A 25,370-nucleotide genomic window follows, 5' to 3' on the forward strand; every position below is an offset into this window, starting at 1 on the left:
TGCCATAAACAAACTCTACAACAGAAGGAAGAAACTGTTGCAAAACAGAGTAAAATCCCATGAGTGGAGGAGCTGCCTGGTCAGCCTCAGTAAGAAGCTGAGATCCCTTATAAGATCCTCCAAAGCTAGCTATGAAAACAAAATCGCCGCTGATTCTAAGGGCAGCCACAAAGCATTCTATAGCTATGTCAAGAATCTCAATGGCAACACCCAGATCTGTTCTGAGTTGAAGCACAATGGCACGGAAATTACAGAACCAACCGATATTGCCAACATCCTGGCAGATAGGTTCAGTGCTAATTTTACCCCCCCTCTCACCCCCTAAAGGGCCCATATCTATATAGAAAGAATGCAGAGTCCCTGTAATCACATCTATGCAGGTAAAAGCTGCACTCTCTAAAACCAAAAACACAGCATCCATGGGACCGGACAACATCCCAGGCTGCGTTTTACACAAACTTCAGAATGAACTGGCTCCCCACCTAAGCACCATGTTCAATCATAGTCTCACATCAGGGTTTGTGCCCACTGAATGGCGCACAGCAACAGTTATCCCACTCCACAAAGGGGGAACCACCATTGATTCTGGGAACTATCACCCTATTAGCCTGACGAGCCTGATCTGCAAGGCCATGGAACGTATCATCATGGAACTCATAAACAAAGACATTGGTAACCTCCAAACTCTGGACCCCACCCAGTTCGGGTTTGTGAAAGGCAGATCATACCTTCTGAACCTGATCGACTTCTTTGAGGCAGTCACCAAAGCCGTAGACGAGGGTAAGGTGGTTCACACATCCTATCTTTACCTCGCCAAGGCTTTCAACACCATTCCCCATTCTGGAATTATAGCTAAACTCACTAAACTAGGTATAAATCCCTACATCACAAGATGGGATGCCAACTGGCTCACTGACAGAACCCACACTGTAAAAGTTGCAGACTCCAAATCTGACTTCAAACCAATGACAAGTGGAGTACCACAGGGTTCAGTCCTGAGACCTCTCCTGTTTGGTATCTACTTCTCTGAAGTACAGGCTAACCCAGAATGCCTCTGGCTAATGAAGTTTGCAGATGACTGCAAACTAGGAGCCATAGTCGAGTCTCCAAATTATGTGGGCATCCTACAGAAGGGCCTCACAGAGACACATGCCTGGTGTCAAAGACATGGCCTCAAGCTCAATGCCAAAAAGTGCATTGTCATCCCCTTTGGTAGAAACTCTGTACCCATGAACTACCACATAAATGGCAGTCTAATTAATGCCGAATGTGTGATAAAAGACCTTGGGACCCAGGTGGACAGTAGTCTCTCCTTTGATAATCGCATCACCACAGTAGTTAGGAAATCCTTCTATGTGGCACACCTCATCACAAAAGGGTTCTCATCCAGTAAAAAAGAGGTCATTGTTCCCCTCTACTCAGCACTCATTAGACCCATTATAGAGTACAACACCCCTTTTGGAACGTACCTCACAAGACATCTGCAGCAGCTGGAAAGGCCACAGAAGTACCTCACAAAGAGGATTACTGACCTCAAACAGATGCCCTACACTGACCGTCTCAAAAAACTCCAGCTTTACTCTGTAGCATATCGCCTACTCCGAGGAGATCTCTGCCTAACATATAAAGCTATATAAAACCCAGAGCTGTTGGACATGCTACACCTTAAGAAATCCCAATCCCTCCGAGCTACATGCTCTAGGGTCCTAAACCTTGTCACCACAATAAACAGGACATGCTGGAGGGATCGATTCCTGTCCCAGAGACTTCCTATACTCTGGAACAGGCTACCCATCTATGTGAAGCAAAGTTCCTCATTAGTGCTCTTCAAGAAAAATCTTGATGACTGGATGGGAAATAGCAAATACACCCCAGGGATCACTTCTGTGGCTCTGCTCAATAGGTGCACAGGAAATTTACTTTCTTGGGTGGTGTAAGCCAGGGAACCTTGTTGGCTAGGCTTACTTAGACCCTTGGGCCGATAGCCTAGTACCTACCTATGAACCTAAGAGTATTAAAATTCATATAAAAAGCTGCAACTTACATTTAAATAATGAAGAAAGCAAAAAGAAGGCACAGCATCGGAGTATTTATTTATTTTTGCTGATTACTTGCAATAAAATTATTATATCCCCAAATTTATTTAGTTATTGAAACTGCAGCTTTAAACTATATACTGCATTCCAAGTTATAACTTGTATTAGCACTACTTTTCCATAAATACGTTATTATCCCAAAGTGCAATGTTATATCTTGATTCAGTACTTCATCAAAGAAAGACCTTTCCTTAATCACAAGTCAGTGCTGCGTCTTGGGTACCACTTGCAGTCGAAGGTTTACTATGTAATACTGGCACTCACATTAAGGTTAATCCATTGGTATACATCAGTATAATTCTGGCATACTGTTACTTCACATCACAGGCTTGCTTACGGTAGATATTTCTCTTTCATATTTCCCTTTAATTTATATGACTGTCTTCAGACTAGATACAGTTAATCTTTTACATATTTTTTTCAGGTTCCCTACCCATTGAGATTTCCATCAAGCTCCCCTTTTAGCTGCCCTATTCACCCATGCATTTCTGAAAGAATATGAGAGCCCACTGCTTCATTTGTTCAAATCACAGGTGAGCACTGAGGATGAGTAGAGGTACCATCACCCTCTGTGAGAGTTAGGGCTTTTTTTGTGCCTAGATCCCTCTCCCTTAATACAGGTAAGACTTCTGCATATTCCCAGGATGCATATACATGCTACCAGACATGCTGAGCTCAGAGTGCAGTGAACCACTAGGTGCAAGCACTGTCAAGAAGTGCAATGAGGGAATCCAACCACATCCCCTCCTCCAGGTGTGTAAGATGACACCTGTTACTTTGTTCTCACCTCAACCAGGCCAGCTCCTCAGTCACCAGGACTGCTAGTTGAACCTGGATTATCTGGTGCAAAGTCAGGGCTTTAATTCTCTTGCCAGCGTAACAATTTACTTATTTAAAAGTAAGATATATCAATAAACAATCAGTTCAGCAGTACTGGCTATAAAATCTGTCTAGGTTTATAGATTCACTCTTATGACTTACTAACCTTTAAGAAGATAGGGCTCCAGTATTTGTGAAGCAGATTTCCTGAAGCCCATAAATCTTTTTTGCAGTATACAAGAATTTCAGGCTTGTATTCATTTTTTTGCATTTGGGGAAATGATTCTGTCCCCAACTTTAGTCTGTTATTATGGGTGGAAGAAAAGGCATGAGTGGAAACTGCACCACATCAGAGTGACAGCAGTCTATGTTGCTTAATGAAATAAGTTTCTGCTCAGTCCTAGTTACTGTCATTTTGACAGTCTCTCTTCACCCTGAAACTTTTTACTTACTTAAGCCACTCTGAGTATGTTTGTCTTCTAGTCAGAATCTTCCTGTCACAGACATTTGAAATATAATAGACTTTGTATTAATTGCTCAAAAGTGGCAAAAAGAACATATGTCTAAACAGCACAACACAACAGTGTCACACGACTACACATAGTGCCACATGGATGAGGAACAGTACCATAACATGGTAAGAACACAACAAAGAACAGATATTGCAGAGTTTCTGTCACTCACCACAGTAGCAGCAAAATCTGTAGGAGAAATTAGAAAAGCAAAAAAGTCATGAAAATTGCCAGTGTAAATATCTGCTTTATAGTATTACATATCGAGATTACATTAAATGTGATGTATCATTTCAAGTATAGCCGTCCTGCTTATATCCTCATTTACAACTGGAATGAGCTGAAGCAAAGGCAGGTCATAACATTTCACTAACAGAAGCACCAGCCAAACCTCAAATCTCTCAATTCATCACTCTACAGACTTCATTGGTAAGCAGATTGGCTGAGCTGTTACCCAGCAGGACATACAAGACAACAACTGAAGCTTTGCATCTTACAAGAGCTATTTACAGGTGAACACTGATAGTCAGCAATCAACTTTCATTTAGTCCCATGTCATATCAATCACTTTAAAAATCCTTGAGGTATTTCAGACATGCTTAAATTAAACATTAATGTAGTTTAATTCCAACTGAAACATTAGCAATTTCTGTTGCTGAGTTTTAATTAATGCTATTGACAATAAATGCGGTTGCAAGAAGCAATTTACTTTTCTTCATTAAGAATAACATTTTATCTTCACTACCTCATACTGAGCAAGATTCCCTAGGCAGCTATCTCAAGTTCTAGCTTTTTCTTTTTTTTTCTGAAAACCCCTGCAGAGAAAGAGATACAGAGAACATAAGGTGGGGGGTCGGCGTGGGGTGGACAGAGAGAGAATGGTAGATAGGGGTGGAGTAACTTTCAGGAGACAGAAAAACAAGAATGTTATTCATCTATGGAAGTATGGAAGGAATTTTTCCTTGAGGTAAAGGTGCTGTCTGCACCTTTAGTCTGCTGTTATACTAAGTTACAGTTTATTGCTGCAGCTTTAAGATGTAGTTTTTTATTCTTTTCTTGTTTCCCACTCAGAAATGTATTTGCAACCTTTATTCCTCCAGGTATACAAGCCACGGCAATAAATAGAAAGCAAAGTTCCTCCATAGAACAGAGTGGTTTGTTGTAAAACATGCTTCTTGCTCCTGGAAGGCTTGGGACGATGCTAGAGTGCAAAACTTTTGTGCAGGAGCAGGCTGTCAGAATAGAACATTAGGCATCCTTAATGCTTTTAAAAATGCAAGTTTGCTAGGGGAAAGAACATAATTTCTGTAATATTAAACGTATATGCAAAGGTATGGAAAACCAAATTGGTTTAGCATTAAATTAATCCAATTAAATGAAGTTAGTTTATGATGCTAAATAATGAATTAGTTACTGTGGCAGCAAAGTAATTAAACAGAATAAATCCCCATCTGTAGGTTTGCCTGTCTACATGTCAAATGTGACTTCTGAGAAGCTCTGATCTTGTTTGTTACATACGTGATCTAGTTCTGAGCGTACTCTGTGACTGACATACTGCTTTTGCGAACTGGTGCACTTCACTTTGATATCATCAAAGATATCTGTGATAGTGGCAGAGAAAAATTAATAATCTCTTATAGCTTGCATAATAATTTTACTAGTTTTGCACAGTTAATTAGAAAAATCAAAGATACATTCATTTATCTAAGGAATTTTTTTATCCTTAGATATCAACAGCTTATATTGTTTATAGAATATTCATCCAGTAATAAAAGTGGAAAAGGCAGGAAGCACTTTGAGATAAGTTATTCAGTGAATTTTACAATGACTGTGAAACTTACATTATTATTTTAACATAATGATAAAAATGATGGTCCTAAACAATAAATAATGATTGCACAGACTGTAGAGATACAATTACATTTTCTTGGTTCGTGAACAAGAAAGGGTACTAACACCACAGTTTGATAATAAATATTGTGCTATACTGTAATATGATTGATAATTTCAAGATAGGCATGGCAAGGCAACAAACTTTAGTTTCTGATCACCAGTCTGCTATATAATACTTTTGATTAATTCTTGGAATTAAAAAAAACAGATGACCAGTAAATTCTAAACTCTACAACAGTGTTAGAAAATAAAAAAAGACATGAACAGCAGTATGTAATTGATGTTGATGTGTATAATCTTACTAACATTATGTCTAATCAGACGTGGAGTTGTCATTCCATGGAATGAGCTAATGCCAAAGAATCAAACCATGCATGTAAAATGACAATACATATGTCTCTTTAGTAGTGAATGGGGTGGCAGTTCACAGCTGTGTGGGCCTGAATGTGTGGTTTATCTGCCTTTTAAAATACTGTGCAGGATGTAGTGTTAAATATATATGTTTAATCTGCTGACTGACTGTCCAAAGGTTCATGTCATGGCCTGGAATACTTCAGAAAATTAAGAATTTGACCTGAAAGTTGCACAGGAGATCAAATAGTTTAAACTACACAGCTACAAACACAAGATGAACCCTAGGAGTGGTGTTCAGTGCTGTGACAGTGCGTCATTATTGACCTGCAATGCACAGTTTGCCTGAGCAAATTGTAAGTGGTAATGGCAATGTTTTACATCAGAAGAGATGAAGAACTTTATCGTATAGAATGATATGAAGCATTTTACACCTGGACCCTGCCATCCAGATATAAGTAGGCTGGCAGAAAGATGTATACAAAAGGTCATGAAAGTCATATGCCAAAACAAAACCCCTTGAAACATAAATTTCCCCAAATCCCTTGAGCCTACAGAAGCACAAAACATATAACCACACATAATGTACCAGATATATCTCCCAGCGAAACTCTGAGTTCAAGAGTAGATTTTTTATAGCCTGATACCAGATGATAAGTACATGTTCAACAGGCTCAACACATAAATGACTACAGGCAAGCATATATTTTCAAGAAACTATAGAACTTAACAAAGGGCTACTAGACCAATTTGTTTCTAGAATAGGACCCTTTATTTTTACCAACAAAAGTGGACGTGAAACACAGTAATAGCATTTACACCAAACCCTAAATTCCAAATAGTCTAATGGATGGGATTCTATTAAAAGGCCATTGAATTTTGAAGTAAAACATGATGACCGATTCTTTGTTAAATGAGCAGGACTAATTTACTGAACAGGACATTTCACCAGAACCAGACTCTAAGTCCAGTGCATATCCAAAAACCATTCTAGTAAAAAGCAGAGATGACCTGCCCACTCCACCAAAGGGATGTAGAACAAATTCATGGCTGAAGAACAGCTGTCTAAAAATGTTCCTTACTGTTGAAAAGTAGAGGTGCTGGAAGTATTGACATATAAAGGGGAATGTTCCTCAGAAGGACCTTTGCAAGTTAGACTATCAGATCAAAAGGCTTCAGACCATAACATTCAACTGTCCAGATTTTCACAGAATGTCCAGATTTTTGCCTCATATTTTGGGTCTGTTCCTCATAAAATTTGTGATTTTCTAGCAAAATCACTGGGATGATCTGAGGACTAAAGTCACCAAATAATGACATACATTCGAGTTTCAGAATTCAAATCCTTCAGAAAATGTATGTTAACAGAAGCCCCATTACTCCAGCAACTTTCTAAGTTTATAAGAGTAATATTTAAAATATGTCCCTATTTTGGGGCCTTTGTTCCCCCATTTTGTCAAGCTTTGTCCAGATTTCTTGCACTAAGAGGTTGAAAGGTATGCTTCAAACATACTACCCTCAGCACTCTTGAAGAGTCCTATTTATATTATGAGAAAAGCAGAAATGTGCTTTAATAAATAATGACTTAGCATCTACTAAAATCTAATGATGTAAGACATTAATTAAGAGAAAATATCATCCCTGTATCTAGCTGCCCATATTTCCTTAATTATCTTTCTTAAAGTCTAAGAATTTAATGGGAAATAAAAACAAATACAGAGTAGATAACATAGCAAAACGTTACATGGATATGTGGCATAATTTCCTGTAATACGTTGCAGTTACAGTAGTAAGGTTTCCTACTAACAGTACATCACCTCATGCTCACCTGTGGTACTTATTTTGTGTGAAAACTCAAATGTTAATAGTGTCAGAGCTGCAACTTCTAGCAAATGTCTCTCTGTGAGGCAGTTAGTAAGAAAGTTGATAACTGTGGGTCTGAAAGTTATATTTATTTCTGCCTATAAGTGCATTGATGAAAAACCTGAGGAGGTACAGTGTGATGCATTTCTGCATATTCCAGGGAATATGTGATACATTTAAGTACTGAGAGGAAGAGAAAGGTAGCATAGCTGCTTTGAATCAGCAATTCGGGACTATTGTGAATCAAAGAAAAGTTTGCCATGAATCAGCCATTTCTTCCTCATGAGGCCAAAACAGCCATGAAAAGTACTGATTGATTTGTTACAGATTTAAAAAATAAACCAAAGTTTTATGAATTGTATGTACAGTGTGATTTACTTATGTGAGGTATTATTGTGTGTGATTGCAGAAGTGATCAATTAAGAGAAGCAGGCTTAGCATTAATAAAATGCATAGATGTGTGCAGAGCCAGACTAATTACTTCAAGTTAAGCAGTTAACGGAAGAATTAAAAGTATTTTAAGCTTCCAATGAAAAGTAAATGAGAACGTCTGTCAAAAGGAGTGAGAAAATACATGAAAAGGCACAAGAAATGGAGAAGTTTTGCAAGAGATGTGGCTATAAATTAATTGAGAAATACTCTTGCATTACATCAACTGTGGAAGTACTGTGGAAAGAGAAATAATATGCTAAAATGTATAAAATGCAGAAATTTAAGTCGTAGCTGAAAGAGATGAATGTTGTAGAACAGAACAATGATGTTGATTTATTTAATGGCATCATACCTCTCAACCTATTAATGCAAGAAATCCGGACAAAGTCAAAAATACTGGTGTATAAAGGCCCAAAAATAGGGACAACTTTTAAATATTGCTCTTATAAACTTAGAATATTGGTAGAATAACAGGTTTTGTATTCGCATGCATTTTCTGAAGGGTATAAAGTCTTTAACGCAAATGACAGACATTATTTACTGACTTTAATCCTCAGCGATTTGCCAGAAAACCACAAACATTAAGAGGAACAGACCACAAATATGAGGAAGAAATCTGGACAGTTGAGACATATGATTGGCACTACAGATGTGGAAAGAGTGTAGAGCATGCAAGTTTGTGAAACAGAAAATATGATTAACAAAATGAATTATGCGAGACATGGACAGAACAATGCAAGATAATTAATGAAATGCTATATTAAGGTTCGATACTGAGATAGGCTATAACACTATGTCTTCTTAAACTATTGAGTCACTGAAGCTGAAAGTTAGACTAAATCCTTCTACGTATACATTACTTACTTACTTGTTCAGGCTATCAGTAGTCACCATGATATCATAATAAAAATGTAAGATTCACTTTCAGATAGCTTGAATAGAAGGTCCCTCACTATTGGGTTGTTTGGCATGCCATGGTAAAAATAATTTGTGATATACACACGAACAGCAAAGACTTCAATTATTCTGAATATTTAGTTATCGGTCTGGGATATTACCCAGGTGCATCACATCTAGATTGATCTTTCCATATAATTTTGATTCATGCTCCTTGGATAGCTCCAGTAGAATTAATGGATATAACCATGAGTGAACTGCAGAGAGTGGGGAGCATGAGTATGTCAGTGAGATGGACCAACTGATGGGGTGTATAGCATGGTTACTGCAGTTAAACTTAATATCCTTTATATATGTATAGTTCTGCATGATGGGGGTTGGGAGGGTGGCCTAATGGTTAAGGTGTTTGCCTTACAAACACAAGGTGCAGGGTTTGAGTCTCACAAGGGATAATTGGCTAGGCTTAAAATGGCTCGCCAGGGCACTTAGCCTAGTACTAACCTATGAACCTATGAACCTATGAACCTATGCAGAAAATGTGCTACAGACATGTCAAATGCAAAGTACTTCCCTACTAATTAAGCAGTTTGACAAGTTAATTTTGATTTTAGGAGCTTTCAACAGCAAAAATACTTCAGAGAGCTGTAACATTATTGCTGGAAAGTTTTTACAGTGTTACTATCATTACTAATTATATTCTGCTCTGCTTTCTACTGTAAGTAATATATTGTATAAAGTTTTAAGAAATTGATGCTTTGGCCTAATGTATTATGTTAAATAATGTTTATTATGTAATATAATGTTACATATCATACATGTCATACATATGATGATAGTGACATAGTCTGAAATACGTGCTGATGAAGCTGGCAACATGTTATTTTAACTCTATCATTCATTCAGCTATCCTGATATGTCAAAGGTTACATGGTGTCAGAAGAAATCAAAAATACACTGTTCCTTTTTTGTTTGAGAAACAGTATAGCTGCAGCTGTGAACTGAATGCTATATTTCTAGAAATGTAATTTGTTCATAACAGTGGGCAGAATCTTAGAGAAACCTGAAAAAGTGCAGTGTGCTAAAGTTCTGCCTTTTGCAGTTGAAGATGCACTTAGCATGTGTAATTCCTTTGAATTTTGAGAGACGAAAATTAAGTTTATTGCAGTGATGACACAAAGTTTCAAAAATGCTATAAGATCAGAAAAAGGCTGCATTTTTTTCTCATTTGCCAGCAGATTATGATAGAGGTTTACGGCTATGAATAATAATTTTCATCCTATAATTTCTAGGTTTGATTCCCGCAGTCTTTAATTGCCTATATTATGACTGAACAGGTCATTCAGTCAGACAGTGTTTCCCAGATCACTCCTGAAAAGATGCAGCTGTGCTTCATGGGTTTACCTAATTAACAAATAAATGCAAACATTTATTCTTCAAAAGGATCCAAGGTAAGTCTACTGTGGGTTTACCAATTTGCATGTGTCATTAGCATAAGTTAAAAACTCTATGTGGTAAGAGAAATGATCAGAAAAGGGGCAGAGTATAAATACCTCTTAACTGTCCAGATTTTTGCAGAATACCCAAATTTTTGCCTCATATTTTTGATCTGTTCCTCATAAAAATCTGTTTTCCTGTCAAATCACTGAAGACTGAAGTCAGATAATAATGACAGACATTTGAGTTACAGACTTCATACTCCTCAGAAAATTCATGCCAATGCAAACTCTATTGTTCTATCAACTTTCTAAGTTTGTAAGAGCAATATTTAAAAGCTGTCAGTATTTTTGGGCCTTTGTCCCCCTATTACACATGCCTTTGTCCAGATTTCTTGGTTTTAAGAGGTCGAGAGGTATGTATAAAGGCAATTAGTTTTAACATTGCATTAACTAGTATGAGCTGGGTGAGTGAAATTATCTTGACACAAAACTCACTACAGAGTTTATGTAAGGATCGCTTGTATAATGGAAGATCTGAAAATGATTAGTTTAAAAATGAATAATGACATTTTTGGTAAAAATGAGAAGTTAGTCCGATAAGGTGTGAAGAAAGTCTTTTGCAGCAGATATAGCTGTATGTATGATAGAAGAAAATGGTCATTGTTCATAGGCAAAACATCTCTTATGACAAAAGAGAAAATGTCTGCCTTCTTTAACAGAGGAGGCAGAGTGAAAGAATGGCAAAGTTCCACATAAAAACAATCAACTGGAATGGTTTCGATATCTGAGCAGCCAAGGTTGTTGTTCATGAAAATGATGGAAAGTTGCTGGGAAGAATGTGGAAACATAAACTCAAAGTCTCAAAGACACTGTACAAGTGCAAGTACTGTATCTGATAGGCCCCCAGCCAAGATGTGTCAGAAAGTGTTAAGTGAAATATCCCTAGAGGAATTTGTAGACATAGTAGAAAATCCAAAACATCCTGACAGATGATATGGAGATGGCATTTCTAATATTACCCCTAGTACATCAACAGTTCATAGGTTCATAGGTGTGTACTAGGCTAATGGCTCCTGGGCCTTTACAAGCCTAGCCCATAGAAGTGCCCTGGCATTGTGATGCCCATCATTAGTTCCCAGTGCCTCCATCAAGTAGAGCCACTGGAGTGATCCCGGGGTGAACTTTCTATTTCCCATCCACTCATTAAGATTTCTCTTGAAGAGGGTTAGTGAGGGGGTCTGCTTGACATGTATGGGAAGTCTATTCCAGAGCATGGGCAGTCTCTGGGTTATGAACCTGTCCCTCCAGCATATTCTGTTGATTGTAGTAATGAGGTTCAGGTCTGTGTAGCATGTGGTGAGGAGGAATTGGGATTTCTTTAGATGTAGCATTTCTAACACTGCTGGGTCAGACATGGCTTTGTAAGTCAAGCAGAGATCGTCTCTTAGTAAACAATATGAGACAGATAATAGCTGCAGTTTTTTGAGTCTGTCCATGTAGGACATGTGTTTAAGGCCTGGGATCCTCTTTGTGAGGTACTTTTGTGGCCTCTCCAGCTGTTGCAGGTGTCTAGTGAGGTACCTGCCAAATGGGACATTATGCTCTATGATTGGTCTAATGAGGGAAGAGTAGAGAGAAATGATGACCTCTTTCTTCCTGGATGTAAAACTCTTGGTAATGAGATGTGCCACATAGAAGGACTTTCTGACCACAGTGGCAATGTGGTGGGTGAAGGAGAGGTTGCTGTCAACCTGCGTCCCCAGATCTCCTATAACGTCTTCAGTGTTCAGTGGACTCCCATCGATGTGGTAATTAGTGGGAACCAAGTTTTTCCCAAAGGGGATGATAACACATTTTTTGGCATTAAGCTTAAGGCCATGGTTTCGACACCAGTCACTTGTCTCAGTGAGGCCTTTCTGTAGGATGTCTGCATCACTTGGGGAGTTAATAATGTCTCTCAGCTTGCAGTCGTCTGAGAATTTGGTCAGCCAGAGTCCCTCTGTGTTGGCGAGGACTTCTGAGAAGTAGATGCGAAACAGGAGAGGACCCAGGACTGATCCCTGTGAGACTCTACTCGTGACTGGTCGGCAGTCTGACTTGGAATCCACTACTTTCACACTGTGGGTTCTATCTGTGAGCCAGTTTGCAACCCACCTAATGATATAGGGGTTGATGCCTAGTTTGCTGAGTTTATCAGTAATTTCTGAGTGAGGAATGGTATCAAAGGCCTTGGCCAGATCGAGGTAGGCTTTATGAACTGCCTTTCCTTCATCCACCGCTCTGGTGACTGACTCAAAGAAGTCAACCAGGTTGAGCAGGCATGATCTGCTTTTCACAAAACCAAATTGCATCAGACCTAGGGTTTGGAGATTCCCTATATCCTTGTTAATTAGTCCATGATGATGTGCTCCATAGCCTTACATATCAGACTCATCAGGCTAATGGGGCTGATAATTTCCAGGGTCTGTAGTCGCTCCTCCTTTACAGAGATGAATGACTGTAGCAGTGCACCATTCAATAGGGACAAAGGCTGAGGCGAGGCTGTGAGTGAATAGAGCACACAGATGTGGTGCCAGTTCACTTTGTAATTCATGTAGAACACAGCCAGGGATATTGTCGGGTCCCATGGAAGCTGTATTCTTGACCTTAGACAATGCAGCTTTAACCTGTGCTGCAGTAATGCTGGGTGCCTGGCATTCTTCCAGTACTATGATTGGGCCTTTAGGGGGGGAGAGAGGGGTAAAGTTGGCACTGAATCTGTCGGCCAGTATGTTGGCAATATCTGTTGGTTCAGTATAGGAGGTACCATTGTGCAGTAACTCAGAGCAAATCTGGGTATTGCCATTGGAGATTCTTGATATAACTATAGAAGGCTTTGTGGTTGTTTTTAGTGCCTGCCACAATTCTGCCTTCATAGCTGGCTTTGGAGGTTTTGATGAGGGATCTCAACTTTTTGTTGAGGCTAATAAGGGAATTTTGCAGTCTTGAGACTTCACCTTTTTCTGCAACAGTTTCTTCCTGCTGTTGTAGAGTTTATTAATGGCAGGGGACCACCAGACTGGCTTCCTTTTTTTGGAGGAAAACATCTTGGTTCTGTTGGGTATGGTTAGTTCCATGCATTTATGTAAGTGTTCGCACAGTGCATTGGAGTATGTTTCGGCAGTCATGCATCTATTTTACATTGGCATGGGTGCCATGAAGTTAGCCACCTCTGTTTTTAGGAGTCCAAAGTCAATAAAAGTACAAACCATGGAATCTCACAAATATTCAAAATATGATAGATTATTGATGCAGTCAGCAAGATACTGAGACAGCTGCAAAATGTTTTGATAAAAATACTGCTAAAAATGCACAAATAAAGTAGTTTGAGCTTGTACCTGAAACACTGAATGAAAGTGCCAAAAAGTGAATATCAGGGATGTCATTATACACAGAAGCAAACTGATGTTTGCAGTGAAACATGGAAAGGCAATACAATTATATGAAAGGAATAATGCATATATAAGAGAAGTCTATGTATTTGAAATATTATGTCACAATGTAAGTGGGGAAGTTAAAAGAGATGGAGGTACTATGTAGTTTATAGCATTAATTAATTAATACTTTAACCTAATGTATTCACTTAAAGAATGCATATCAGTGGTTTGATTTTATTTAGACTAGCACAGTCTGAAATATATGCTGATGAAGTTTAAAGTATGGACGTGGTCTCTAGTGATCTTGTTTCAGCCATTCTAATGTACCAGATATTACCTATGGAATAGCATGACATGAAACTAATTAATTTCCTAAATGCGGTGAGATTGCATAATCTTATGCTGAATAAACATAAGATTAGAGTTAGAGTTAAACTGTATAGGTCATGTTTTAGCTTCAGAGGACCTGAAACCATGAAGTAAGATGGTCTGAGTTGTTGAGCAGTTGCTAGCATCAGTCAAAAGATAAATAAGCACTTGTGAGATTTTTTTGAAAAGTAGCACTATCTTTCAAATTTATCTGAGATTAGTGTGCCGTTAAGGAACTTGCTGGAACAAGATATATCAGACCATCAGAATGTAGAACACACTGTTCGTGAATCAGGACAAGCTTGCCTTGTATGCAAGGCACTTTGCACAGCTTTGCATGCTAAATAACTTGTCTACAAATCCCAGCCTGTGTCAGTACAGATCAAAAAAGTAGTGCTGTCGTGTGCTGAATGTAACTCATATCAAAATAATAGTCCAAGAGAACCAATGACTTTATACTAATTTCCAGGAAGAACATGCTCCAAGTATTGTACAGCTCTTTTTCAGTACAGAATGGCTGTTACCTGATATGTGCTGTTTACTATTTGAAATTTCCAGAAATGTTTAAATAGGAAGACAGTACACGTTAATGTGTTGATAAGGTATTAAAGGCTACAGTTCCAAAGTGTATTTTCCTGATGTTATGTCAAATAGTGGTCCTCAATGTGTACATGCAGAATTTGAGAGTTTTTTCAGAGAAATGGGAGTTTGAATAAGTTAAATTGCGTCCAAAGTTTGCACAATATAATGGCCACATTAAAGTGACTGCTCAGATATTGAAGCATCTGAATAAGAACACAACTTTATTGCAACAGAGAAAAACTCCTTTGCTGTCATCTGTGCAAATTATTATGATCTGTAGGTTGACATATAAAATTCTTTCATCTTCTCCATTGTTAACTCCCAAGTGCAAGGTTCAGTACCAGGGAGACCGAATTAGACTCAGTCAACATGGAGGTATTGTTATTAGCTAAGAATATCAGAATTCATTAAGTGTTACCTTTTCAGCTATCAATTGTCATTTTGAATATTCACAAGACAAGTTATCATGTGTGGTTAATGCTTTACTTGACAAAGTGCTCAGCAGTGCCCAAAAGGAGCAGGAAACACTTGGTCATGCCAAGAAAGAAGGATTGCTGAGAAGTTGTTGGGCAAGAGCAAAATGTCCTAAACACTGAAGTGTCTGTTGAGACTGTTGAAGAACTGTAATCTAACAGTGATATTCCAGATCTATCTTTAGCTATAAGTACCACTTACCTGACTACGGTGTTTCTCAATACTAAATGTTCCAGATACCACCTCATTATAGTGATGCTGTATTATTTTTGCCTTTTCAGAATGTCTGCTAAAATGAAAAATGTTCATGATTTACTTGTCATCAAGTAGATTAGTATGAAAAAAATGCTTAAATCCAGATATAGTAAAATGTTTATTTCTGTGTTGCAATGTACAATATTTGATGCATCTCCCTTAGAGTAAAAGTTCTTGATATCATTCTCTGAAAAAGGGGTATGTAATATACAGTGATATTTCCTTAAGTTGTTAATGACTTTTAATGACTTTTCTTTGTAAGATGCCAAGATGTGAAATGGTTATATGATACTGTTTTCTTGTACTCTGTTTTGGCTGCAATATAACATAACATTAAGTCTTTGAGTTAGAAACACATCCCCTTGTGAACATATCCATCATTTATTTGGAATAACAACTCAGATGTTACATGCAGGAAATTTAGTATGTGCAATTGAAGCATATGTACGTACATGACAGTGACCCTGTGATGCATATATCAGTAATGCTGAAATACAATAAAGATGTGCCAACCGTCAGCTGTGATCCTGTATATATATATATATATATGTGTGTGTGTGTGTGTGTGTGTGTGTGTGTATATATATATATATATACACACACACACATAGTGTTACAGGGCATGTTGCTGAACATTCATTTTGTTAACAGTAACTTTGCTTCTTTCCATGGTGTTTCCTTTGTGATCACTGTTGATTTTTTTATTAAAAACAGCCAAAGATAATTGAATGGTTTCCATATTGTGTTTATAGGTTATAGGTTCATAGGTGTTTACTAGGCTAACAACCACAAGGGCCTTTTTAAGCCTAGCTATGAAGCCCAAATCCCTTGACAAGTTCTGATACCCTTGATAACTGTAAGCATGGGCCTGGGAGATGAACCATTTACAGGTTACCTGTATGGATTAGAGGCATAGGTGCCAAACCAGGGATGAATTTTTGGTTTCTCATCCAGTTGTCCAAGTTGCACTTGAATTGGTTTAGGGAGGAACTCTGCTTCACATAGACGGGGAGCCTGTTCCATAGACGGGGTAGTCTCTGGGATACATACCTCTCTCTCTAGCAGGTCCTGTTTATATCAATGGCAAGGTTTAAGTCTTTAGAGTGGGTAATTCTGCTACTGTATGTTTTGTGGATATGCAGAAGCTCCATCAGAGTGGGGTCTGACAATGCCCTGTATGCCAGGCATAGATCTCCCTCTCAAAAGCCTGTAGGAGACAGAATACAGGGATAGGGCCTTGAGGCAGTCTGCACAGGACATATTATGCCCTGTATTCTTTTAGTGAGGAAACTCTGTGGACATTCCGGTTGTTGGAAATGCCTGGTTAGGTACATACCAAAGGGTGCATTGTACTCAATGACAGGTCTGATGAATGCCGAATACAGTGGAACAATGACTTCCTTGGACTTAGATGCCATACCTTTGTTTATAAGTTGCGCAACATAGCACAATTTCCTCACCACTGTAGACACGTGATGATCAAAGGCTAGATTACTATCTATGTGTGTCCCTAAGTCCCTGACTACTGGGTCAACTCTAAGGGGTGTGTTGTCTATATGATGGTTAGCAGGGATGGATGACTTCCCAAAGGATACTATTATGAATTTCTTCTGACAATAGTTATTTGTCTGTGTCAGCCCCTCCTGGAGAACATTTGTGTCAGTGTGGGATTCAATGACAGCTCCTAATTTGCAATCATCTGCAAATTTAGTCAGCTAGAAACCACTGACATTGACCTTGACTTCTGAGAAGTAAATGCCAAAAAGGAGCGGTCCAAGGACTGATCCCTGAGGGACTCCACTTGTGACTGGCCTCTTTGTAGAGGTGGACTTCCCAGTTCTAACTTCCTGGGTCCTGTCTGTGAGCCAGATGGCTATCTACCAGGTGACATACAGGTTTGTACGTATTGTATCAACTGCCTTGGCCAGGTCAAGGTAGGCAGTGTGAACGATTTTGCCATCATCCATTGCTTTGGTGACCATCTCAAAGAAGTCCACCAGGTTGAGTAGTCATGATCTGCCCTTGATGAAACCAGACTGGGATGGGTCCAGTGTCTGGAGGTTTACTATGTCTCTGTTGATCATCTCCATGATAAGTCTATTTCCATGGCTTTACATATAAGACTAGTGAGACTTATAGGTCTGTAGTTTCCAGGGTCTATAGATGGCCCACCTTTGTGCAGAGGGATGACTGTTGCCTTTCTCCATTCATGAGACACAAAGCCTGTTTGGAGGCTACAGGTAAATAGTAATTCCAGAGACCCTGATAGGTCATGTTTCATGCTATTTAGAAGGCATCCTGAGATAGCGTCTGGGCCCATTGATGCAGTGTTCTTGGTCTTAGAGAGAGCATTAAGGACCTGTTGCCTAGTGATAGTAGGGGGAGTTATATTTGATGATATTTCCTGAGGGCAGGTTGAGGGGGGAGAGAGGAGTAAAGTTAGAGCGAATTTATCAGCCAGGAGGTTTGCTATATCTTCTGGCTCAGTATAGGTGGCTCCGTTTAGAATGAGCTCTGAACACAATTGTGTATTGCCTTTGAGGTTGCAGACATAGCTAAAGAATGCTTTGTGGTTGTCCTTGTCCTGGGAGGCCAAACTTACCTCAAATTTGGCTTTGGTAGACTTTATTTGTCCTCTGAGTTATTTGTTTAGTTTGATGAGAGTGCTTTTATCCTTTTGGGTGCTGCACCTCCTAATTTTGCCATGATTTTCTTCCTCCTGTTATACATCCGATTGATTTTATGATTTCACCAGGGAGGCTTGTTTTTTGAGTTAGTTCTGTACTTCTTCCTGGTGGGTACAGCTGCCTCCTTGCAGCTATTAACATGCTTGTACAGAGTTTCTGTGAACAGTTCTACATAGGCAGAAGCGTTCTCAGGGTTTATAGGGGCTTGACATTTTGCTAGGTTCTGACTTAATAGCAGGAGGTTACCCTTTGAATAGTTCCTGAATATTCCCAGTTGAGCTGGGGGTCCAGGTTTTATTTTTACTTCAAAGGAGACCATTTTATGGTCTGACCTTACCAGGGAAGGCATTACAATAGGGGGTGTGCAGCACTCCCCCATATTAGTGAGTACCAGATCCAGTATGGTGGCATCCCTGGTTGGTGTATTGACTATCTGGTCCAGAGAGTTTGAGTTTACAAAATCCAGGAATCTTTGTGCATGTACGTTTGATGTCATACAGGATTCCCACTTAATAGTGGGGTAATTAAAGTCACTCATGAATATGGTATTCGGTTGGATGGTTAGTGTTTCTAATAAGGTTAAATACATGGTATGGGTTTCCTGGGTCTTAGATGGGGAGCTATAGCTTGCAAGGAAGTGGTATTGGATTTTACCTCTGGTGATTCGAACATGGAGCAGCTCAAGTGCATTGTCCTGTTTGACTAGCCTTCAAGTATATTTATTTTTGATGTAAATAGAGACACCTCCATCTTTAGTCCCTGAAGTAGCTGGTCTAAATTTGTGGAAGGCATTATAACCTTTCACTGTTGGTGTGCCCTCCGCAGCTTTAAACCACGTCTCAGAGACCGCACAGACATCAGCATTCTCTAGGGTAAAGAAAGCTTCCAGGGAGTGGAGTTTTTTTGTTTAGGCTCCTAACATTGAGCAGTAATACCTTTAGATTTTCTTGGTTTTGATTTGCTATGTCAGAAGTACTTTCAGTTTGGCATTGCCTAAAAAAGGCACTATGGGGGAAGACAATGTTTTAGCTAATATTCAAAAGCCTAGAGGGAAGAGGTGCAGACTATCCCTGGTATAGCAGCATGGTCTGTTGACCATCTCCTTCCATGCTAACAAATATTACACCCCCTTAGAATGAGACCAGAAATTAAGACAATTATTAAAGTCAATCATCTTTTTTTCATATTGTGGCATCATCCTTGGAGATGGTAAAATGCTGCTCAGTGCTAGACTCATACCAGATTAAGACACATATTCTGAGAGCTCTATGATGTCTCTCTTCATATAGTTTAGGGAGGTATGTCTTAGGTCATTTACACCCACATGGACTATGATGGAGTCATGTTGGTAATTGTGGTCCAATGACTGGAGTGCATGCGTAATGTGGTGAACAGTACAGAGCACTGCCAAACACTTGAGGGGAAACTAATACGTAGACCCTTAAAATTTAAGGATGAAGTATTTAGGCAGATATTCTGAAGTTAGAAACAAATCAAGCAGTGCTTACTGAAAACAAAAAATTAGCCTGTCAAGAATGATGAAAAGAGGGGAGTCACATGAATGGCTACTGCCTGGCTACTACTAATGCTGGTCTCACCACAGCTTCACTCTGTTAGGATACAATACTCATTTGCTTCTCCTCTTATCAGAAGCAGAATGTTAGCACCAATCTTAAGAAGCGAAGTGGGCCACAGTCTGTCTGCCCAGACAATGCAAGGGTCTGCAGGCTTGTAGCCTTTTTCTGGTAGATGTCTCGAATGGCACCCAGACCAATCAGGTACGTTAAGAACAGACACTCACTCTCCAACCGGAAACAGTCAGGAATCAATGCACTCTACTCCTACTCTCACCAGGATCAGAAAATAAGCACAGCTTCCAAGCTGTCACATATAAAGCAGTTATTAGGCTTTCTGGTGATTAGCAGCCACCAGGAAGTAATGCCACTGTACTCTTTATCTCACCAGGAGAAAACAGAAGCACTAATCCCAAGATGACTACTGAGAGGCAGAATGTGGGCTCTCCAACAACAGGTGGTCTTGCAATAGATGTTTAAAGGTTAGATGAAAAAATGGTTTATCCTAAACACTGCAGTGTGCACTAAGCAGTTAGATATGAAAGTGGGTAACAAGTTTTAGCTGTACAAAAAGTTATGTTTTAGTGGAGAGCCACTATTTTTAAAAGAGCAAGATTGATTGAAAGGGGGTGGGCACTTTTATATTCTGGTACTATGGAATACAGTAGGATGGCCAATAAATTTTAATAGTTGAAGGGGAGTGATTTCACAAAATGATAATTTTGTGCTTACTCACACCAGCCAGTAAAAGCACAGGGGAAATGAGGTATATGGTCAAATTAACATAAAGGGCAGGCAACTAGAAAGACAGTGGTGTTTAAGAACACAACAGTAACAGGGTGGGAGGTTGGAAAAATTCTGTCTGACTCACAAGAGACAGAGCTGTGGTCTCTTTTAATTTTTTAATATGCAGTTAAAAGCAGAATACAAGAAAAAAATCACAGTATACAAAATAGAAAAAGGCAGTAAAGTAATACAAAATACAAGAAATAAAAAGCAAACTAACCTTTCCCTCACAGCAAGCTGTGGCAGAGTCTGGGTGAACCCATAGACAGCCTTAGGCATAGGCCAACTAGGCGGCCGCCTAGGGCGCTGCTCTAGCAAGGGCACTTTTCCAATACTTATTTGTTGTAGGTAGACCAGGATAGGGGCACCAGGTGGTGTGGTGGGGGGCACCATGGAGCCCGTTTGCCTAGGGCACCAGTTGACCTAAGGCTGCTCCTGGGTGAACCTTTCTAGTAAAGCTCTGAAATGGTGTATTTTATCCCTTAAACATAAGGTTTAGTTCCTAGCTCCACCCCCTCAATTCACAGATGATTAACCTTAACTGACCTGTTCTAACTTATGTGTGACTCCTTAAATGATCTGTTCTAATTTCTGTCTGACTCACAAGAGACAGAGCTGTGGTCTCTTTTCAGGTTTTAATATGCAGTTAAAAGCAGAATACAAGTAAAACACAGTGTAAAGAAAACAAATCATAGTATACAAAATAGAAAAAGGCAATAAAGTAATACAAAATACAAGAAATAAAAAGCAAACTAACCTTTCCCTCACAGCAAGCTATGGCAGAGTCTGGGTGAGCCTTTCCAGTATTTTTAGTAGTTAATTTTTATGCAAAAAAATTTCTCTTTGAATTTTTTATTGTGATCAGTAGTATAAAGATATGAATTTTATAATAGGTTATTTACACATGGGTTTTAAGTTAATGTGTTTGTTCTGAAGAAGTCAAATATTTGTAACTGACAAATATGCTTCATGTTTAAAACATGTTCTTCTAGTTCAGATATAGTCTGTTTTGTTGGTTTGTTAGAGTATTTTTTATATATTTTTTATATTTTCTGTACAGCTCATAACAATTGCTCCTTACTACAATTTCTTTTGTACAATGTGTTGGCAATATATATATATATATATATATATATATATATATATATATATTACTTCCTTCTTAAAATCCTGTAATATTTGGTAGAGTCCTTCTGCCCCTGCAACTTAACTATCTGGTAATGAATTCACTGACTTTGAATGACTAGTTTCTGTTTGAAAAATAAATAAAACTGTTGAAGCTATTTCATTTGTATTAGGTTTGATAGAATTTAATTATTTCTCCACAAAAAGCATCACATCCAAAAATATTATCTGCGTTTTATGTAAATTATAATCCAGATTTATTACATTGAATATGGGTAATAAAATCCTTTATTCTGTTCTCTTATGCTTCTACAATAAATATGAAGTATATATAAATATGAAGCAATCTATATGTCAATATTTTAAAATCTGGCTTCTCATCCACTCCATTTTAAAACTTTCCATAAGTAAGTTTGAAGAAAATAGGGCAAACCCACTTCCAATCACCATTTCCTGTTATGAAGATATAAATTGTTCCATTGTTTAATGAATGAAAATGTGTTTTCATTTAAAATCTGATTGTCTCCTTGAAGGCTAGATAGTCATGGCACCATGGAATTCTAATAATGAAATAAAAGTTAAGTTTTAAATACAGATTTTCATATCTGACCAATAAGGAACTGTCACCTCTTGGTAGTGAGTATCTTTGAAATGTGCTAAGTGTATGATTCGCTTAAATGACTTCTGCTGTTACTTATATCAATGTATTACTTGAAAAAAATCATACTAAACAAAGTAGTGGTCATTTGTTCAGCAAAGAACCGGTCACTTGCCATTGACTATATATGAGCATTATTTTAGAGACATTGACTGGTGCACCCAGTATATCATTGGTTGGGCAGCATTATGCCACAAGTTAGGAATGGTGTGTATATTTGGGAAACATGACAGCAATATAATCTCTTTTGGTGCATTTGTTGTATGCTTTGAGGGAAATGGGCAACCTTCTAAGATGCTGAAATACAGACATCATCACTTGGAGTAACTTTGACAATGGAATGAAGCAGCAGATTGTACCAGTCTTTGCTGTGTATCACTCTTCCAAGGTTCAGCTTTCTGTTTGAAGATGGAGCAGTCTTGGAAAATGTTATCTTAAGTTAAAAGTCTGACTATGAATTCCCATATGAATGAAATCATCTTATTTAATGTAAGAAAATGCAATTTTGACAAGTAGCCTATCAAAATACTGCATATTAACAGGTTGCTAGTCAAACTGATTATATGTAAACACATATTATTGTTCATTAATTCCCACCCCTGAAGGTTAGCTGCACTGGTTGCAATATTCATATCTAAAATTTGAATCCATTTAAGCTTGTTTTTTTAAAGCATGTGAAGTTGTGGGTTGCCCATTATTTTCCTGTGTGTCATCCTTTTACTTCTATGCAGCTAACCTTTCAATGCCTAACTCATAGAAAAAACATTGCAAAATAAAATCAATGTAACAAGTGCACGTACTGGTTGTCAACAAATCTGCCAGCCAGTTTCCTAACAACTGTGTATGTTCTTGTATAATGAATGCATGGACAATACTCACAATTTCTACCCTCTCTCTCTCTCTCTCTCTATATATATATATATATATATATATATATGTGTGTGTGTGTGTGTGTGTATGTGTGTATATTCACATACATATATATACATATATATGTGTGTGTGTGTATATATATATATATATATATATATATATATATATATATGTATATTTCACACACACACACACACACACACACATGCAGACATAAACACACACACACACACACACACACACACATATATATATATATATATATATATATATAAATATATATATATATATATATATATATATATATATATATGTGTGTGTGTGTGTGTGTGTGTGTGTGTGTGTATGTATATGGGTATCTTTAAGTTGATCTAATGAATATTAGACAGACTTACATATAATTGACACCAGTTTGTCAATCTCAAAATATAAGAAAATATGAATGTTTGGGACATAACTCTGAAAAACCAAAACTAAAAACAATGCTTTTTTGCAGGGGAAGCAAGTACCCCCTGCAACCTACACCCCCTGCTACTTATATATAGGAACTCTAACACACAATATTTCCGAACCCTGCTAATCTTGAACCATTCTGTCTCATCAGCTTTCTTGTTGTCAAAACTTAACGCCTAGGAAAGCTGTCAACAAAGTGAAAAGTCAATGAACTCTGCCAAATCCATATATATGTATATATAGGTAATTGTGTAGATAAGAAGCAATGTCTTCCTGCTATATAAGGAGTTTTCACAACAGCAAATTTTAATTTTATAAAAATGCAAACAAGATCACACAGTACTTCTCACTTCTACCCACTACATATACAAATGTAGATAATAAAGCAAAATCAAAGTATCCTACTAGACAAAGAAACTGCTAAAACAAACATGTCCAACTCATCAACTCCCAGCAAACTCAACTACTTGCAACTCAGACTCCTAGCAAAGAACTCTTCAAAAAATGCCAAATTATGTGCCAATCCAAATCAGTATTTTTCAACTCTTTGGGAAGCAACAAAATGACAACTTGTTGTCTAGTAACGCACAAATATAAATACATACATGATACTATACTTATTAGGATGCATATAGAATGTATTTTCAGTCTAGAGACATACAACATAGTTAAGTTTACTGACACAGTACACTGTGTTACTTCTCAGTTCCACACATCTTCAGCTTGTATGGCTCATCATAAGATGGTGCTACAGGAGCACTAGTTTTCTCTGCTCTCTATATATGGAGTTGTGCATATTTTAAGCCAGTATATATATATATATATATATATATATATATATATATATATATATATATATGTGTGTGTGTGTGTGTGTGTGTGTGTGTGCCATTTCATCAAGAGGAATGAGAACTCAATGAACACAATTCTTTGAAAACTCATTTCACCAAAACACAATTCACAGAAAGCAGTAGAGGTCTATGTACAGTATGTCATGTTCTAGTTTGTAATCATAGGAATTATTGTATGACTGGGGAGTTAGTATATAGGGGTTGTGGACATGCAAGGGGGACTTGACTCCTTGTCAAAAAATATTTTTTGTATGGCATATATATTATATTGAATGTTTGCTTATGACTTGTGATTCAGTGTAATAAAATCCCTGAAGGTAAACCACTATACATTGGAAATGGAAAAGTCGAGTTCCTAGTATGCATGCGCTGAGGTTGTTTCTTGATGCATGCAAATATTACCTAAAAAAATAAATAAATAAACATTACACCATGTGGGGTGCTGCACCCCCACACCCCCTGCTAATTATATATGCTAACTCCGTGATCACACAATCACTGAGGAAAGGAAATATTACCCTACCCAGTGATTGTTGATACTGCACACCTTTTGACTATGTTTCGTCGACCAATTAGCGATTAAACAGCTGTTGACCAAACCAACAAACCTGATATACTGATATATATATATATATATATATATATATATATATTTTTTTTTTTTTTTTTGACAGTGATATTTACTCAGTCAGTAATTTGAGTATTGTGCATGTATCTGTTATATATGGGGTCACATGCAGGTTTCAGAAATGCACTCAAAACATACATTATCAGCTGCTGTGCATACTTGACTATTCAGTTTGATACAGAGTTTTGACAACTGGGTCCTTGGACAAGTTGGCCTTCCAATAACTTCAAAATTCCAACCAAAGTTTTATATTTGATATATACTACATAGAAAAGTAAACCAAAACTGTTCACATTTCAGTGTTTAGTAAATCTAGGTAGAACTACCTTTGTAACTCCAT

General features: G+C 37.9%; 1 protein-coding gene across 3 annotated transcripts in view; it reads right to left on the reverse strand.

Annotated features, from left to right (window-relative positions):
• The window catches only part of LHFPL4 (LHFPL tetraspan subfamily member 4), a 1,031,502-nt gene that overhangs the window by 292,788 nt on the left and 713,344 nt on the right, over window positions 1–25,370 (reverse strand). Inside the window, exon 3 of one of the 3 annotated variants that reach the window (XM_044078033.1) lies at window positions 3,600–3,616. The exons of the other annotated variants lie outside the window; for them this stretch is intronic. Coding sequence (XP_043933968.1) covers window positions 3,600–3,616 — 17 coding nt within the window. The remainder of the gene's footprint in view (window positions 1–3,599; window positions 3,617–25,370) is intronic. 3 annotated transcript variants of the gene reach the window in all.

This window comes from Protopterus annectens, chromosome 7.part0, assembly GCF_019279795.1.
Source record: "Protopterus annectens isolate FY-2018-M chromosome 7.part0, PAN1.0, whole genome shotgun sequence".
Classification (NCBI taxonomy): Eukaryota; Metazoa; Chordata; order Ceratodontiformes; family Protopteridae; genus Protopterus; species Protopterus annectens.